Source organism: Natator depressus, chromosome 10 (assembly GCF_965152275.1).
Source record: "Natator depressus isolate rNatDep1 chromosome 10, rNatDep2.hap1, whole genome shotgun sequence".
Lineage (NCBI taxonomy): Eukaryota > Metazoa > Chordata > Testudines > Cheloniidae > Natator > Natator depressus.
This window is the reverse complement of record NC_134243.1, coordinates 23,248,289-23,266,505: the sequence shown is the minus strand read 5'-3', so window position 1 is coordinate 23,266,505 and position 18,217 is coordinate 23,248,289. Positions and strand designations below refer to the sequence as shown.

At 40.8% G+C, this 18,217-nt stretch overlaps 1 protein-coding gene across 7 annotated transcripts in view; it reads left to right on the top strand.

The window, feature by feature from the left end:
- Positions 1-18,217, top strand: part of CLEC16A (C-type lectin domain containing 16A) — a 177,424-nt gene that overhangs the window by 54,285 nt on the left and 104,922 nt on the right. For all 7 annotated transcript variants that reach the window (XM_074965454.1, XM_074965453.1, XM_074965452.1 and 4 more), the window contains exons 13-16: positions 2,031-2,153; positions 4,591-4,700; positions 10,354-10,398; positions 15,043-15,093. In XM_074965454.1, coding sequence (XP_074821555.1) covers positions 2,031-2,153; positions 4,591-4,700; positions 10,354-10,398; positions 15,043-15,093 — 329 coding nt within the window. The remainder of the gene's footprint in view (positions 1-2,030; positions 2,154-4,590; positions 4,701-10,353; positions 10,399-15,042; positions 15,094-18,217) is intronic.

The following is an 18,217-nucleotide window of genomic DNA, read 5'->3' as shown; positions in this document are numbered from 1 at the left end:
TCTACCCTGAGTGCTGTCTAGGGGTGTACTTTACACATCTAAAGTGTAAATAATTATCAGCAAATTATGTTCTTGTTAGAATGGGTGTTAGTGTATGGAAGCTGTTTTGTATTTGCATATTTCCACAGTAAATAGAATTGAGGACATGTGCTCTCTTGCTTTAGAAGGGCAACTTTCAGGTGCTCAAGTTGTGTCATTAATAGTGCAGGCTTGGAAAAGTTTTCATGTACGTGTCACCTAGTTAAACACAGCAATGTAGGACTTTCCAAAGGGTAAGAGCGCGCACACAGAATTCTAATCACTAGTAATTAATTTTGTTCATTATTGAGCTGAAAATTGACCCTACAGTGTCCCTGGAATCCATATAGAACCATTTTACATGCTAAGTATGTGAAGTCAGTGCATGTTCATTTAGAATTATTGTGTTGTCTTGTACCTACGCACATTGCATACATGTTACTATTCATTACACAGGTTGCATGCTTAAATCTAAAAAAACCCAGAAGTTGAATATTTGGTCACCTATTTAAATAGTAACTTGCTGGCAGAAGGCTTTTACTGCTGATCTGTTTCCCTCCTTTTAGGCAAATGTGATTACTAATGGCACAGTTACCCTCCACGCTACAGTCAGTCACGCATTTTTGTGATCACTGTTAATACCCCTCAGTTTTGTTTATGAAGTCTTTGCACAATATGGTTTGAAAATTGTTAAGCAGTAACAAGTAATAAAGATTATGGTGTAAAAATATTATGTTTTTGAACAACAAGCCATGCTCAGTATTTGAGATGGCAGAGAATAGACTGTACCTATGGCTGGGTGTACTCCTACTGTGGAAGTAGTATATGAGACCTGGAAACTTCTCCTGTGAATCCTGTGTTGCCACTACATTGTTGTAGTAAGAATGCTTTGCTTTGAATCCAGCATACTACACAAATCATACTTCAGGGTATGGTAAAATGCTGCATACTTCAAAATGAATAGGAATGGCTTAATTCCTTACAAACAAACCTTTCTTTAAGATTTTTAGTGGGAAAACAAAACTGTTGCATTAGCCAATTGTAATTAGTCAGCAGCGTAACTGTGGAAAAACTAATATGCAGAACTGTTTGAAAGAAGGATGTTAAACAGGCTTAATTTGATACCTGCCACAAAATAAAAGTTTACTTTTACCATACAAGCTGTTGGAATTACTTTTTATCTGGTAAGTAAATAAAGTGAGGCTATACTAAAAAAACACTGAAATCAAGTGTTTCGAAAAGCACACTTAAAAAAGATATAACCATAAGGCATCACAAGTGACATTTGGATTGGCTTAGCAGGAGTTCAGGGTTGGAAGAAATTCAATAAAGTGGAGTACATTGTTCTGATCTATTATGGAAATGTTTTAGAGATACTTGGAATCAAGACAATGAGCTTTTTAACAGTCTGTAACCATTGTCTGAGGTCTTACTGTAACACATGTTTTTCATAAAGGGTAATATTTCAAACCAGAATATTCTGAGAAATCCAACTTGGCACGAGAACTTGGAATTTGTTTAAATTTCTTGTAGGTACTTTCACAAAAGCCAGTGTGTTTAGCATTTTGGAGTTGTAATTATGAACCTTTTAATCTGGCTTGTTCCCTGGTAACTGTTGGTTGTTAAGAGAATTAATCTTAACACATAGGAAAAAAAATTCTCTGGTTTTCTTAAATCAGACTTCCAGCAGGACCCTTACATGACTTGGTCAGTTGTCAACAAAGTAATAATACTTTTAAATGATTTTCCAAGGAGCTGAAGAAGTTTAGGTGTCCATTTCAGTGGAATTCCATCCTTCAGGCTCCTTTTTGAAAATCCCAACCTGGAAAGTTGTAAAATTTGTTCAGTCTTCTGTTTTTCTTTTCCAACTGTGCCACAGCCATTCAAATGTCACAATTTTACTCTTTGCCAATGCAGTTCTATATTGCTTGTGATACTCTGCATTTTCAAAATGACTTATTGCAATTTTTAATAGCTAATAAATATCCTCCTGTTTTCTTCTGCTTCAAAAGGAATTGATCCTGTCAAGCTGGAGAGAATTCAGCTTCCAGCACAGCATGCTGAGGAGAAAAGCTCATACAACCACGTACTTGCAGAAAGGCTCATCAGGATAATGAATTATGCTGCTCAACCAGGTAGAGCATTGCTGATCATGTCAACTGATTACTTTTTTTGTGCAGCAATAAGTTCCGAAAATGTAATGTCAATATTTGAAGTACTTCCCCCATGGGGAAGAGACTCGCTGTTGTTCAACTGGAACTAGCAAGCTCTTGTCAGATGGATGATAAGCAGATCTGGCCTGTGAAAGAGACACATAGCGGCATTCCACTGGGGAGCAGAGTAAGTAGGAATTCTGCTTTTCTTCTGAATAGCTGCTGTTATATTCAAGACAACAGGGAGGCCTAAGACCTTCGAGTTCCTGCGTATTGTTGAGTTACATAAGCAAAATGTCCAGCAAGCAATAACAAGAGAGTTAGTTTACATTTTAGTAACTGATATTAGGTCCCAATCCTGCACGCATACACTTCAGTAAAACTACTGCTGTGAGTAGAGTTACTTCCATGTGTAATTCTTGCAGTATTTGGCTCCTTAGTTTGTAGCTGTCCTTCATTTCTAGTCTGATTACAAATTTTCAATCGACGTTTTTTTATGCAAAATTTGGGCATTCAGCTAAATTTTTTTGACAGAAATCTGCTTTCCTTGAATTTTTTTGTTAATCAGAAAAATGAAGGGTTTTTTATAAAGTTCAAATTGGTGCGGGGAGGAACACACCCATTTTTCCAATGGCTCTAGTCATCTCACCTCTTCTAAATTAAGTAACTCATGGAAACATTGTGTTCAAGCATTAGCTCTTCACTGCTTGGTTTCTATTTAAACAAAAGCACTTCCTTAGAATCCATAATTAGCACTGCTGGGCAAAACTGGTAGTGTGTTAGACATGATTCAGAGAAGCCTCCTTATTCCCCCCTCCTGCTCCAACTCTGGACGGGGCTCTACAGGGCCTTGTTTCTGGTCCTCTTCTCCCTCTAATTTTTCTGAGTAATCTCATCCAGAAACATGGATGAGAATATGATCTTTATGCTGAGGATTGTCAGATCTACCTCTCTTCTGAACCACCATCTGCTATCCAAACTTAAATTTCTTCCTATCCTTCTGAAATCTCACGGATGTCCAACCGTCAGTTTAAGATCAACATGGCCAAAACAGAGGTCTTAATCTCACCCACCCCCAACCCCCCAATACTGCCATCCTCCCTTCTTTCTCTATCAGTGGGCAACATCCTCATCCTCCCTGTAATCTGGGCATAATCATCTTCTCTGCAAGATTTAAACACAGCCTAGATGTGAGAATCTAGACATGGCAAATTCTTTCTGCATCACATAATGTTGCTAAGATACGGTATTTCTAATCATCTACACAGCTAAAACTGTCATCAAAGTCTCCTCTTGGCTACTGCAACATCCTCCCCTCCCTCCCCCTCCCCTGGCCTTGACAGAGGCAGTCTTGCCTCGTTCATATCCATTTAAAATGTTGCTGCAACAATCACTTTCCTAGCTTGTTGCTTTATCGGTCACCTGCCACTTTGCTTCCCTTCGCTGGCTCCCACTTCCCCGCCACATCAGACACAAGTTACTTGTCTTCACTTTCAAGGCCATTCACTGTCTATCCCATGCTACTTGTTGTCTCATATGCTTTTGAGATGTTCACTCCCACTCCTGCTCTTTCAGTGATGCCAGCCTTAACTGCCCACTTGTTGTTTTTTTCAAATAAACACCCTGTATTTTCTTCCAAGTTGCCCATCATGCATAGAAGGGACTACCCAGAAAAAACTGCAAAGCTACCTCATTGTTCTCCATCAAATCCCTCCTTAAAACCCTTTTCTTAATGCCTTGAAAAAACTTAACAGTTAGACTGCTGGTGTGCTGAGACTGCTGCTTGTCATGCTGACCAATGTTGGCTCTTCGTTCTCCCCAATCAATCCACCTGTTGTGTGTATCTTATCTGTATCCACCTGTTATCTTATATTTAGATTGGGGGCAGACAGTCTTGTGTTTGTATATTGTCAACACAATGAGATCCTGGACCATGACAATGAATGATGATAATTATACTTCTGTTCCTGAAAGCTGCACTGGTGTAGCACAGTTTTTTAACCTGAAGGAGTGAGCTGGGGATGGGGAGAGAAGAGAGCTCTTAAGGTTTCCTTTCCCCAAATGTTTGAAAAATCCTGTTTGCTGGATTAGCCCAAAGCCAAAAAATTTGCTTTTAGTTTTGTGTCTGGGGCTGAGTCTCCTGGCAATAGTGATTTGACAGCTCCCAGAGAAGGAGTGGACTCCATCAGTGACAGAAATAACCTTAGCGCTCTCTCAAGAGAGAGAGCTATTTTGCAAGGTCATAATCTATGTGCCTGAGACTAGATCATGCCGTTGTAGTATAGTCTGGTTTTGTTGTGTGTGGCCGTTTGTGTGTGTGTGTGTGGGGGGGGGGGGGAATGGAAAGCCTCTGAGTAAAAAAGATTTCTCCTGAGTAAATACCCTGTACATCAGGATTGTAATTGACTTCTTACTTTAGATGGAAAAGTTCGTCTTGCAACACTGGAACTGGGCTGTCTATTACTAAAGCAGCTGGTATTATCTAAAAGTGGCAGTATTATAAAAGATGTTCACCTTGCTTGCCTTGAGGTAAGTGTGTGCTACTTCGCTATCACCTTAAAGTTAAGGCCCACATAAGTAATGGTTTTGTTGGTTATAATGGCAGCCAGACATGAACTACAGCTGCACAGATCATTCTGTTCTGTTTAGTTTCATATAATCCATCTCTACAGCAAATACCTTTTTGTTTAATTGCACAGAACTATCTGAGGAAAGAGGCTGTCTAGCGGTTAGATTAAGGAATTGGGAGGTGGGACTCCTAGGTTGTCGTCTTAGCTTTGCCATCACCTTGCTGTGTGAACTCAGGAAAGTGTCAAGATAGCTGTGTATAAGGGCACTTCTGCACTGCCCCACAGTTCTGACTCTCTAGGGGTATAAATAGCAGTGCACACCAAAGTGCTGCACTGTAACTCTGCTGTGTGGATGTTGGCAGGTGCAAACTAAACGGTTGCTACTTCACATTAACGTGGCTCTGTTTGAGGATTAAGTTAATGGGAAGTATGAACCTTTTAGTTCTCATGCAGCATCCGCATGGGGCAGTTACAGGGCAACGCTTTTGTGTGCACTGCTGTTCACACCCCCAGAGTCCAAACTGCGGGGCAGTGCAGATATGCCCTGTGTTTCTGTGTAAAATTTGGATGCTCCCCATCTCGCAGTGGTGCAGTGAGAGTTAATTATTTGTGACTCATTTTGAGTTGCTCAGATGAAAGACATTTTGTAAATGCAAAACCCCTATTCTTTTCATCAAGATGAAGATTGGGAGGCTGAGTACATAGAAACCATGCCCAGTATATAATCAGCTTTTTTTCTGAATGAAATTATCAGGAAATAATTCTCCTTTGAGTGGCTTCTTCATATTCTCATTCATGGGATATGCCAACTGGATACAGCTGAGACAGTGGAACCTTAACTAGGAGTGCTTATTAGAGTGCTCTTGCACTCCCTCCTTCCCCTTCCCTCACTGTTCCTGAACACCTAGGAGGGAGGCTAGGAAAGGGGTGTGGCTCTCTGGCCAATTCAGTTCCTTCCAGTTACTAGCGGCGATGGATTAGGAATTGCTCTCTCTCATTGGTCTGAGTCCTTCTTAAATTGCCCAACTATCTTTAATAAAAATCTGTACATATTCTAACAAAACTTTATACTATATTAGGATTTTAGTGTTAGGGTGGCTGCTCCAAGCATTAGTCCTGGAAGAAACCTTGATGGCAGACCCAAAAATTAAGCAGCTTGGCTTTAAACTCTGTGCTGCTTGCTCTTCAGGCTTCCCAGGATCAGTGTCACATGGTGCCTTGCCTGCCCCACAGAAAGATATTTATTATTAATTTTTTATTAATTGATCAGACTGATTACTGGCTAGACTGGTGAATGCTACCGTGGCAGAGAAGGCACTATTGACCAGCTCCTTGACATTACTCACACCTTCATTCCAATCATTGAACCAGACAATGCCAGTCTCCTTTTGAACCTTCAAATCTAAAGATACTGGATTTGTCTGTAAAACTGAAGGGAAGAGAACAATTTCCCACTGTAGTGCATAATACATTGGAAGATGAAGAGTAGATGGTCTTACACAAACTTCAGGAAACAAATCCTGTATTCGAAGATTGACTATCCATTGATGAAAATGCGAAGATGCTGTTGCCTTTTGCAAATTAGTGGAAAGAATACCAACTACTTCAAGAAAAGAGTTCATATGCAGTTTTTGACCTCCTACATTCTCTCAGCAGTATTAAATGGAATTTTACAATTTGTGATGCTCATGTGGGCAAGCCCAGCTTTGGTTCAACCAATATTTTAAAATACAGACAAATTATGTCATTTACCCCAAAATGGCTTCTCCTATTCCTACACACGCATAGAATCAAACTCCCTGGTGGTTTAAGTGGCTGTTCAGAGGTCTAAAGGTCGATTAGTCCTTCTGTACTGCTTCATATAAGGATGGAAAGAAGATGATTTATGGGGGTTGGAGGAAGCCTTCTCTTCCTCCACTTTAGGTTTGAGTAACAAGCAGTGATCTTGCTGTACCAATACCATATATGGGTGAAAATGTCAGTGCCTACTGAACTTTTCCCAGGCTAACAGAGAACTCGCAAATGCTATCATTATGGTGGGTCAGCAAGTGGCAAAATATGACTTGGGAACATCTCTTGATTCTTCCCACTCTGCAGTTAGAGCTGTAGTTTTTGCAGTTTCTGTTAGAAGGTTCACTTGTTTAAATCTGCAAGAATTCCAGAAACAAAGTCTCTCTCTAAATTTGGGGATCTTCCCTTAGAGAAGGACTGTTTAGTACCAAATGAGGTTTCTGGAAAAATTAGACCGGACACCCTGCCAGGTTGCTGGGCATCTAGCAGCAGCCCAAGAGGAAACGTGGTTTTCAGGTACCCATTCATAGTCTTCCTCTTTTCGACTTCCCCACAGGAGACTGTTACTAACAATATCCTCTTCACACTGAAAGGGCTACTGAAGAAACTTCAAGAATCAGTGCAAACAATCATCTTTGAGAGCAGTGATGTCGGGCCTTTGGCCCCAAGTTTGACATACTGCCCAGGAATGGCAATCCAGTACTAATTGAAGTGTATTTCCCTCAATTTAGAGCCTGACTGGATCATTTTTTCCACTGCATTTCCACAGGCAAGTGTCTTTTTTAGAAATTACAAGAGGTATCAATACAGTTCAAAACTATTCATCCTTCCATTCCCTATTAGGAACCCTCGTTGCAAAAACCTGTTGAGATAATTTGGTTCTTGCCCTCCCCAAAAGAGGGTAGTGCCAAGGAATAGAGGAGAAACACAAGGCTCTATTCAAGGTCTTTTCTTGGAGGTCTTCACCCTATACTAGACCTTAAGAAGCTCAACACTTTCATCAGGAAAATTAATTTCCATATGCTGACCCAAGCCTCTACTATACTCTCCCGTTCTTAAGGAGTGGTTGCTGCTCTCTGTTTAAAAGGACACCTGTTCCATATCTCCAAAAGACTCACTCATCGTAAGTACCTTCATTTAGTGGGGCAGGATCATTTTAGTACAAGATGGTCCCTTTTGGACTTTCTGCTGCCACAGAGTATTTACAAAATGTGCATCTGTGGTGGCAACTCACATAAGAGGGAATTTATGTGAACCATTTGAACAACAGGTTATGGAATCAAAGGAACACCTTTACAATGCTCTCTTCTGCATATACTCCCTTTGAAAGATCTGGGTTCATGATAAATTGAAAAGTTACTCTTACCAATCTCCTATAAAAGCTCTTTACCTTTTGAATGGATATTAAGTAGTGTTTTACCTCAAATTCATGGGATTTTTAGTTTCAAAATAAGTCACCCTATATGCTAATCTCAAAATGAGAACCTTATAGCACTGGCTGTCAACCAGATACAGAGTACAAGACAGTGTGTATTGAAAATTAACCATTCCAAAGAAAGTGCTGTGATTTTTGAGGTGCGGCACTCAATTTGCAATGTCTTCAGGGGTATACCATTCAGCCCTCTTGTTCCATTTTAACAGTTACCTCTGATGTGCCAACAATGGATGGGGGCCTCACTGCTTCTGGTTCACAGTATAGGGAACACTAAAATCCCCCAGAGGCTAAGTTACAAATAAACCTTCTGGGGCTCAGAGAAATTTGTTAGGCATTAAAAACTTTCTTATGTCACCTCCAGCACAGTGGCTCCAGGTGGTTATGAACAATATCACAAACAGGGAGGTTCCTATTCTACTCAACTTTGCAGAGAGGTTACAGTTTTATGGGAATGATGTATTCTTATGCACCTGTCAGGGAAGAACAGCAACCTGACAGACCAACTAAGAAGAATAACAATAGAGGCTCACAAGTGGTCACTGAAAACACCAATGATGGAGGAACTCTCTGCGTGGTGGGGACACCACATTATTTACAAAGAAGTCTGTTTGGAAGTGTCAAAGGTTTTGTTCATGAGCACAGAGAAACAGGCATTTTGAGTTTTGATTCTGCATCTAATGAAGGCAAGGACTCCTGCGTGCCTTTCTTCCTATCCTCTTATGCAGGGGGTCATAAGGAAAGTAAATCAGGACAAGGTCAAGATAATCTTATTCACGCCTGCTTGGCCCAGAGAACAATGGTCCCCAGACCTACTGTACCTCTTAGCAGGGACCTACAAAGTGCTGCCTGTTACTCCATATTTACTGATCCAACAAGATAATGGAGTCTGTCCTCTAGATCAAAGCACACTGCATGTCACCACATGGGCAATAGATTTCTAATGGACTTTGAACTACTTTTGTTATGCTGATGTTCAGAATGTCTTAATGAGCTCCAGAAAAGAATCTAATCAAATGGTACAATTTAAAACTGAAAAGCTTCAGTGTCAGCAGGTAATAATACATCCCCTTTGACTGCCCAATTCAATGTATACTGGAATACTTGCTCCAGCTTAAAATCTCAGACTTGCTGCTTTCTTTAAAGTTCATTTATCTGCCATATCAGCCTTCTATTCTTTTGATGATAAATGTTTGCTTGTGAAACAGTTAAGTCTCTTTAAACATTTCTTAACATTTTATCCTCCTATTAAACTGTCATCCTGGCAGGACATAAATCTGGTTCTCACACATTTAATGCAATGGCCATATGAGCCGATGGGAGAATTTGTTTTTATTTCATTTATCAAAGTAGCACTCCTGGAGGCAGTTGTGTGTGCAAGGTGAGTGAGCAAGTTATAGGCACGTATGGTAAAACCACCATTTACAGTTTTTTCATGAGGACAAAATAGTTGTATATCTTCACTCCCTAATTTCTCCCTAAAGTAGTTAGACTTTCACATTAATCAGTTCACTTCTGTTTCTCTGAGTTTCATGTGCAGAAGGATGAAGCCAAACTGCATACTCTTCATGTTAAAGCTTTAGCTTACTATTTAGATGGGAATAAAGAGTTCAGACATTCACTAAAGCTATATCTCCTTTGCTTAGAATAAAAAGGGGCAAGCTGTGTCTTCCTAAACATTACTCATCTGGGTCAAAGCCTGTATAGGAGAGGCTTTTACATTCATTTCAGGAATGGGAATGGAATATATAAGGTCTTGATCTGCCAGGGCCAAAGGAGCTTCAGTACCATATCTCAGACACATACCAATTAGAAATCTGTAAATCTGCAACTTGGAGCTCTAGTTCACACTCCTACAAAACATTGCTGTCTGAACCTCAAGTGCAGATCTGAAGCTCAGTTTGGCAGAGCAGTCATTCATTCACTTATTAATTAGGACTTCTCATCTCGCCTTCCTTTGCATCTACTGCTTGCCAGTCTCTCCCATGCATGGGAATATATAGAGGCCACTTGAAGGAGAAATAACAGTATATTTGTAACTGTAGGTCAAGATGGACTCTGCATATTTGCACTCTCTGACCACCTTCCCCTCTTCCTTGACTCTCATAAACTAGACTTGAAGCAGAGGGAAGGGACTGAGGTGGCTGGAGCGCTACAGGTTCTTTTATAGCCTGACCCCAAGAACATTTGGGATTGGTAAGGGGAGGGGCAAGAGGATATGAGTGCTCCAGTGGCCACTGCTAGTTAAAGTTTCACTGTCTCAGTGCACCCGCTGGCACATCCCAGGAGTGCTAATATGCAGAGTCCATTTCAAAGAACTCCAGTTGCAAGTAAGTAACCTTAATTTTGGGTGTTAATCTGATCGCTGATCTATTTTTTTTTTCTCTAGGGTGCAAGAGAAGAGAGTGTTCATCTTCTGCGGCGCTTCTATAAGGTACTTTTTTTATAAAGAGGTGGATAAAATTAATCTTTTCTTATTTTAAATATTTCTTCTTCTAACTGAAGTAGACTACACTGTAGAAAAAAATGTACACAATATTTGAAGAAAATGATGGAGTTAAGTACCATAAATTATATTGCCCGTATTGTATGCAGTGTCTTTGTAGCTATTTTGGTCCCAGGATATTAGAGGGCCAAAGTGGGTGAGGTAATATCTTTTTATTGGACCGACTTCAGAAGGGTTTTAAGCCCTATGCTGGTTGCAAGATGTTTCTGCCAGTGAGTGACCCTCGCTCCAGGTGCCTGAAGTTTCTGGGTGAGGGCCACATTCAAGACCCACTGCTGGACCTATAAAGACTTGAAGCTGCATACAAAAAAGGACAGGGAGGTTGTCTTGTGTCCATCTTTGGAACCTTCCCACTTGGTGCAGGTGCCAAGTACATCTATGTTTGCTGTATGTGCCCCTCCAGACGTTCTCATTTACCCCCCAAAGATCAAAGGTAAGGCACCAATCCCCTTTCCTGGTGCTGAGGAAAAAACACACAAGATCCAATGAACACCGTTCCTCTAATGTGGGTAGATCTGATTCTGGCAGGAGACTGAGATCCCTTTTGCCATCTATCCTCAGAGTAGCAGATATGGCAGGTAGACAACGCGCCCTGGTACCGACCTCTGCTATATCTGTGTAAGAATCATTGACTCTGGCACTGGCTTCTGCGTGGTCGAGGCCAGGTCTTACTTTGGTGCCGACGCTTGTGGTGCAGCAACTGCTGGGCCAAGGAGGTGTCTCAGTGCTGACAACACCTGATACTTGTGCAGCACGTAGAGTTTTGCTCTGTCTCTCTGTGCCAGATTCTTCAGTCATGCAGGCGATAGGCCTACTGGTACTGGTCCCCTCTCTCTTCCCCTGCCCTAGCACACTCTGTCCCAGCAGAAGTGCTATTTCAAGGCAGGGACAGCAGGTCATAGTGCCATCAATGATCAAGTCCTTGGAATGTCCAACTCTTTTTTTCTCATCCTGTCCAGTCCAGGGATAAACAAAGTATGTTGTCCAAGTACGATCATCCAGCAGATGTTCCATTTTCAGAATCGAGTGGCACAGCACCATAGTGGCTTAAAGATCACTCTGGATCCTCCTCAGAGTCAGAGGTTGATTCCTGCGCACCACCTTTCCAGGATAGGAAGTCATACCAGTCATTGCCATTATTGGGAGGATCCCAGTCCCAGGTAGCTATCTGACTTTGGAAGGCGTTCTGGAAACTGAGATCCATGGAGCAGTTATAGTTGGGGTCCTATGCCTCACCGTTGGCCTTTTTGAAACCCTTGAGTCACCCTCCCACAGCAGTCTTCCCTGTTCCTCCTGCTGCAAAGTCACCTAGCAGGTGCTGAGACAGATCCCATGAAAATGTTCAGGTTCCTGTCTTTGGTACTGAGCAAGAACCACAGGCTCCTCCACAAATTCTTGTGGCAGAAGCCTAACCATTAGAGAAGGTTCAAACCCAGCTGCCTTTGAACTCATCTTCCTCATTGCCTCATGACGCCACAATGTCTGGGGATTCCTCTCCTGTCCACGATAATTTCAGGTCATATCAAGAACTGTTAGAGTAGCTAACTCTCTTGATATTCAAATTGAAGTGATTCAGGAGATTTCCCATAGACTGATGGACATACTAGCCTCTGCAGGGCGTTCGGGTGGCTCTGCCCATAAATGTGGCCTTTTGTAGCATACAAAGTAGAGTGGCTTCTCTGCCCCTGACTGCTATGAGAACCAAGAGGAGGTGGTATGTCCCTTCTCAGAGATATGAACATTTTTTACACACAGCCTTCATCAGGTTCATTAGCAGTGAGTGAAAGATCACATCAGGGATAATTATCTTCTACCACGAAGGACAAAAAAGCAGAGAAACTCCAACTTTTTGGTAGAAGGGTTTATTCCACATCTGGGTTTCAGTATTGAATCTCCAATCACCAGGTCTTACTGGCTAGATACAGTTTCACACTCTGGGACATTATGCTGAAGTTCTTGAACAAATTGCTGGAGGAGGCCAGGCAGCACTTCCAGGCCATGATAGAGGAGGGTAAACTAGTGGCTAGACCCTCCCTCCAGACAGCCTTGGACAGGGCTGACTCAGTGGCTAGGGACATGGCATCCTCAATAACTGTATGCAGATGTTTGTGGCTAGTCATCCAGTCTCTCACCAGAAATTCAGCAGGCAACCCAGGATCTTCCCTTTGAAGGTCCTACACTTTTCTCTCAAAGTACTGATGAGCTGTTATGTAGACACACAGATTTGAGCCCCAGGTTAAAATCTTTGGGTATTTACACACCCTTTCTTAAAAGGAAGCAATTCTGCTTTCAGCCTCTTCAGAGATACTTATTCTACCTACTTAAGCACCACAATGGAGAAAGACACAGAAGAATACCACCACTTTATTGTAATGCAGATTCCTTGAGACAGTATGCAGCCTCTAGTCAGGCTATTTGACTGCTTTTTTGAGGACAGGATACCAACTTATCATATTAGTTTCTTCCATCCATATTTTTTCCAGCAGGTTATTGATGTCCTACATGACCACTGATGAATGGGTTCTAAGCACCCTGGCATCTATCATCCCCTCCACAGATCCCAGCAACTTGAGTGATGCATATTTTTATGTGGCTATCCACCAGAGCCACAGGAGGTTCCTAAGATTTGTGGAGCACAACACTCATCAGTTTGCAGCCTGGCTTTTTGGTCTATTGGCAGCCCTGTGAGATTTTATAAAATGCATGATGGTAGTAGCAGAATTTCTAAGGACCCATCAGCATTACTAGTACCAAATTCAAATCCCAAGGAGGAGTGGGATCTGCCACATGGGGAAACAGCCTGTCCAAACCCTTTAAGAATCTGATGGTCATAAGGTTAGAAAACACTGATCTGTTCTCTATTGGTGGATGGAATGCAGAGAGAGCTTCTGAAGGAATTTTTAGAGAAATTTTGATGCTTTCAGTGAAACAAATAATCCAGGAGATGCTAGATAGAAGCCAGGATTGTTTCTGGCCACTGCTTCTTCATTACTTCTGTCTATGAAGGTAGTATTCTTGGTGGCCATTAACTTCACGAGAAGGGGATCTGACCCTCCATACACAAGTTTTTTTATAAGGATAAAGTATATTTACATCCTCATCCAAAGTTCTTCACTAAAGACATCTCGGAGTTCCACCTTTAATCAAGCCATGTACTTACCATCCTTGTTTCCTAAGCTACGTTTTCGTGAGGATGAAGAGGGACTTCATACTTTGGATGCCAGAAGGGCATTGGAATTTTATTTGGACAGAACTAGATCTTTCAGAAGATCTACCTAGCTGTTTGTTGCAGTTGCAGACAGAATGAAAGGCCTCCCAGTTTTTAGGCAGAAGATGTAATTGTGGATTTTATCCTGTATAAGTCTGTGCTATGACATTGCCAAAGTACTTCCACCAGTCAGGGTGGAAGCTCACTCCACACGAGCCCAAGTGGCTTCTGCTGCTTTCTGGCTGAGGCCAAAGACAAGAGATGTTTGTAAAGATGCAGCATGGTCATTGGTGCATACTTTAACAAGACACTATGCTATATCCCAACAATCCAAAAATGATGCCTAGTTTTGGTAAGTAGTTCAATTGTTCAGGTAGACTCCAAAATCCTACTCCAGTGTAAACTGCTTGTAAGATACCTAAAGTGGAATGAACATGTGCCTTCGTTCTAAGGAATAAAAACAGTTACTAACCTGTTCTGTAATTGTTCTTTGAGATGTATCGCACATGTCCATTCCACAACCAACACCTTTTCCACTCTACGTTGGAATTTATCTGGTAGGACGGAACTGAGGGTGTGTCGAGGACAGCTCCACCTTTTCTACCATTAGCTAGTAACACAAGCATGCAAAAGGTGCTTGTGCTATCCTGATGAGTACTGCTAAGAAAAGAACATCTTCAGCTCTGGTGCACTGGGTGTGCACATAAATGTGAAATGGAATGGGCATCTACAACGCATCTTGAAGAAAAACAGTTATAGAACAGGTTAGTAACAATTTTGTCTTGAACATGGATTAGTGAGTAGAGCACAAGCAAGGTATCAGAGGTGTATGATTGTAGTTTATTACATGGTTCTGCTACTTATGAATGGAACAGAACCTGAAACTTAAACCTCATTGGAGTACATCAGGGACTCTATCAGTGTTAGGGAAACACATGGTTATTAATGACACTTCTTGCTCAGCAATTATCTTTAGAAGGCTCATAATTTATTCTCAGCATCTTAAATATTTTCTTTTTTCCCCTATTTAAGTGAGATGTTCACAGCATTGCACTTCTTTTAGTGCATTGTAAACAAATCATGAGAGAACTGAAATATTCAAGCTGACACTTTAACTCCTCCTAACAATAAACTAATGTCAAATATCCCAAAACAATTAATGAACAGACATGAAATGCTCCTATTTTGGTAAGTTCTTAAAAGAATGAGTGCTGAACGATGATGCAGGATTTCTTTTTTACTTGAATTTACTGGTGACTTACGAGAAATGTGGGTAATGAAAAACAGATGGCTTCTCAACCATGACCCAGGATCCCTAATGTATATGTTTATACATGGAGAAATAATATCTTGGTTTTTTTAAGGGAGAAGAGATTTTTCTGGATATGTTTGAAGACGAATACAGGAGTATGACAGTAAGTGATTAGAAAATAGAGGTTAAAATAGAAATGCTGATGTAAAACCTCACAAAATACCAAGGATTTTATTTATAGGACTGGAATAATAAAACTGCATGTGTTTTGCTCAGAGGAGCGTAACTACATTTTAATATAAGGCCTTTTATCTAAAAATTCCCCAATACTCTAAATTTCTATAAAAAGCCTAGAGATCACTTAATCCCCTGAGAAGTGTAGTATCTGTTTAACAGCATGCCGAAACACTAATCAATGGAAGTAAAAAAAATCCTCTTTTCCTCTGGTAGGTGTGTAGAATGTAATAACCCTGGTTTCCATGCTAGATCCCAGTTTTGGTGTACACTGCTTCTCTTGTGAAATGGAGGAATGGAATCTTACTGACAACAGACAGCAGAGCCTGGATTTTACATCCTATTTGAAAGATGGCACTTCTAGCAGCATAACACCCTGTGTAATAATCTCCATGATTTATACCTTGTCAACTCAAGTTTAGATAGTTTTAATTAAAACTGATTTTTCTGAGCAATGATACTAGTGGCAGTTGACATTGCTATAATCATAATGCTGGCCAGAAAACAGTCCCTGATTTTGCAAAGATTTAATATTTAACCTATAAACATCATGTCTTAAAACAGTGTTTGGGCATCTCTGACCTTGGGTTGCCAGACTGCTAGTGTCACAAATATTTTTTCCTGTTAGATAATAGCAGGAGGCACAATAATTAACAATTACGTCTCCTATTAAAGTGTACAACCTACAGGTTGTATATTACAAAAAAAAAAAATCTTTTAACATTGGGAGGAACCTTGTGAGTCTGCTCAAAGTGGGGAGGTTGGAAATCTTTGGTCTGAAATGTTTCCTCCAATCTTTGCGTATTGAATAGCTTTCACTGAATGTTGGTGTGGTTCTATTCTGAAAAGTGCCTGAAAAACTTGTGCTGGATGGTTCCATGTGTATTACCTCTCTACTTGGCACTGAGTCCATGTGCTATGAAATCAAAGTTGTTCTCTCGCAGTTCTGCAAATGCATTCTGAGATCTAAGGACCAGATTCTTCTCCCATCTTATGCCAACATTAGACTGATGTAAATCTATTAACTTGATGAGTTTTCTGATTTACACCAGCAGATGAGAAAATCAGGCCCTAAGAGTCCAGTTGCATTCTCTCCTTCAAGCACAATCATTGTAACAGAGGCTTTTTTGGCAAAATGAGGTAGTCCATGACATCTGTGCATCTCTGTTGCCTTTAACAGGGTTACGAAAGGGTATGTGATTTGTTCATAGTGAATAATTCTGTTGAAGCAGAAGGAGGAGTAGAAACCAGCTTGCTCACTACTGTCTTTGCAGGGCCAATGAGTAAAAAGTTTGTATTTCACCAGCATCAGCAGATCTGAGTCAGATGGTGCCATATCTGCATTTTTACTTTTCCAGGGTAGAACTGTACTTTGAAATGTTAGTTCACCTTTTCAGTAAGAAACCTGATCAACTTTGTTCCTGAATGTGATTTTATCTTTAAGATAGCTGATTCACCTTATCTCAGAGCTGTTCATTTCTTGTAGTTATGCATTCACAATAGCATTATCTTTAATTTAGACTTCCATGTTATTTTTTCTGCTATCTTAATCTTGCAGATTAATACCCACCAAATTTCTTATTCACCAAAACAGTTTTAACTGAGTTATGCAACATTTTAGATACCTTAGGAATTTCTTCAAAAGGTATATGATGCTGAGAAGTCTTTTTTTAATTATTATTATTATTTTATTATTAGCAAGCTATGGGGACCTGCATTCAGAACCTGTGTTTGTGGCAGACACCAGTCTGAGATTACAGTGCTTAGATCCTTATCTGTTTCAGCCCTGTCTTGTTTTGCAGCATCTGGAAGCACATCATCATAACAAGAGTAGGCTTCAGTTGTCAGCCATCCAACATGCCTACTGTGACGGGTTGGATCACAGAAACCCCCTTGGGGCTGCCAACTGATGTGCCAAGATTACTTCTGCCCCTGCTTTCCCTGCCAGCTTGGGACTCTAGCACCGTGTCTTGCTGAGCCAGACATGCCAGTCTGCTGCAACACAGACCCAGGGTCTGAACCATGTGTCCCAAAGCTGCAGACAAACTGAAAGCAACTTAAGAAGTGTTCCTGTCTTTGACACTCAGATGCCCAACTCCCAATGGGGTCCAAACCCCAAATAAATCCATTTTACCCTGTATAAAGCTTATATAGGGTAAACTCATAAATTGTTCACCCTCTAGAACACTGATAGAGAGGTATGCACAGCTGTTTGCCACCCCCCCCAGGTATTAATACATACTCTGAGTTAATTAATAAGTAAAAAGTGATTTTATTAAATACAGAAAGTAGGATTTAAGTGGTTCCAAGTAGTGACAGACAGAACAAAGTGAATTACCAAGCAAAATAAAATAGAACACGCAAGTCTATGTCTAAGAAAACTGAATACAGATAAAAACCTCACCCAGTAAGCTTACTTTTATAGACTAGTCTCCTAGTCTGGGTCCAGCAATCACTCACACCCCCGTAGTTACTGTCCTTTGTTCCAGTTTCTTTCAGGTATCCTTGGGGTTGGAGAGGCTATCTCTTGAGCCAGCTGAAGACAAAATGGAGGGGTGTCCCAGGTGTTTAAATAGACTTTCTCCTGTGGGTGGACACACCCCCTTCCCCTTGTGTAGAATCCAGCTACAAAATGGAGTTTTGGAGTCACATGGGCAAGTCACAGGTCCATGTATGACTGAGTTTCTTACCAGCCAAGCCACATTCCTGGGAAAGCTCAGATGTGGATTGGCATCTTCAAGATCCATTGTCCATTAAGTGCTTCTTGATTGGGCATTTAACTTGCACATTCCTTCTCAAGAAGCTGACCAAATACTTACAAAGGCTACTTAAAAATCAAGCCAGTACACACCCAATATTCATAACTTCGAACACAATAATGATACATGCATACAAATAGGATTAATAGATTCAGTAGATCATAAGCTTTACAGAGATATTACATGGCATATGTAGCATAAAACATATTCTAGTTTTGTCATATATACATTCATAAGCATATTTCCATAAAGCCTTATGGGGGGCACTGTCACACCTACTTTCCCCTTTTCTTT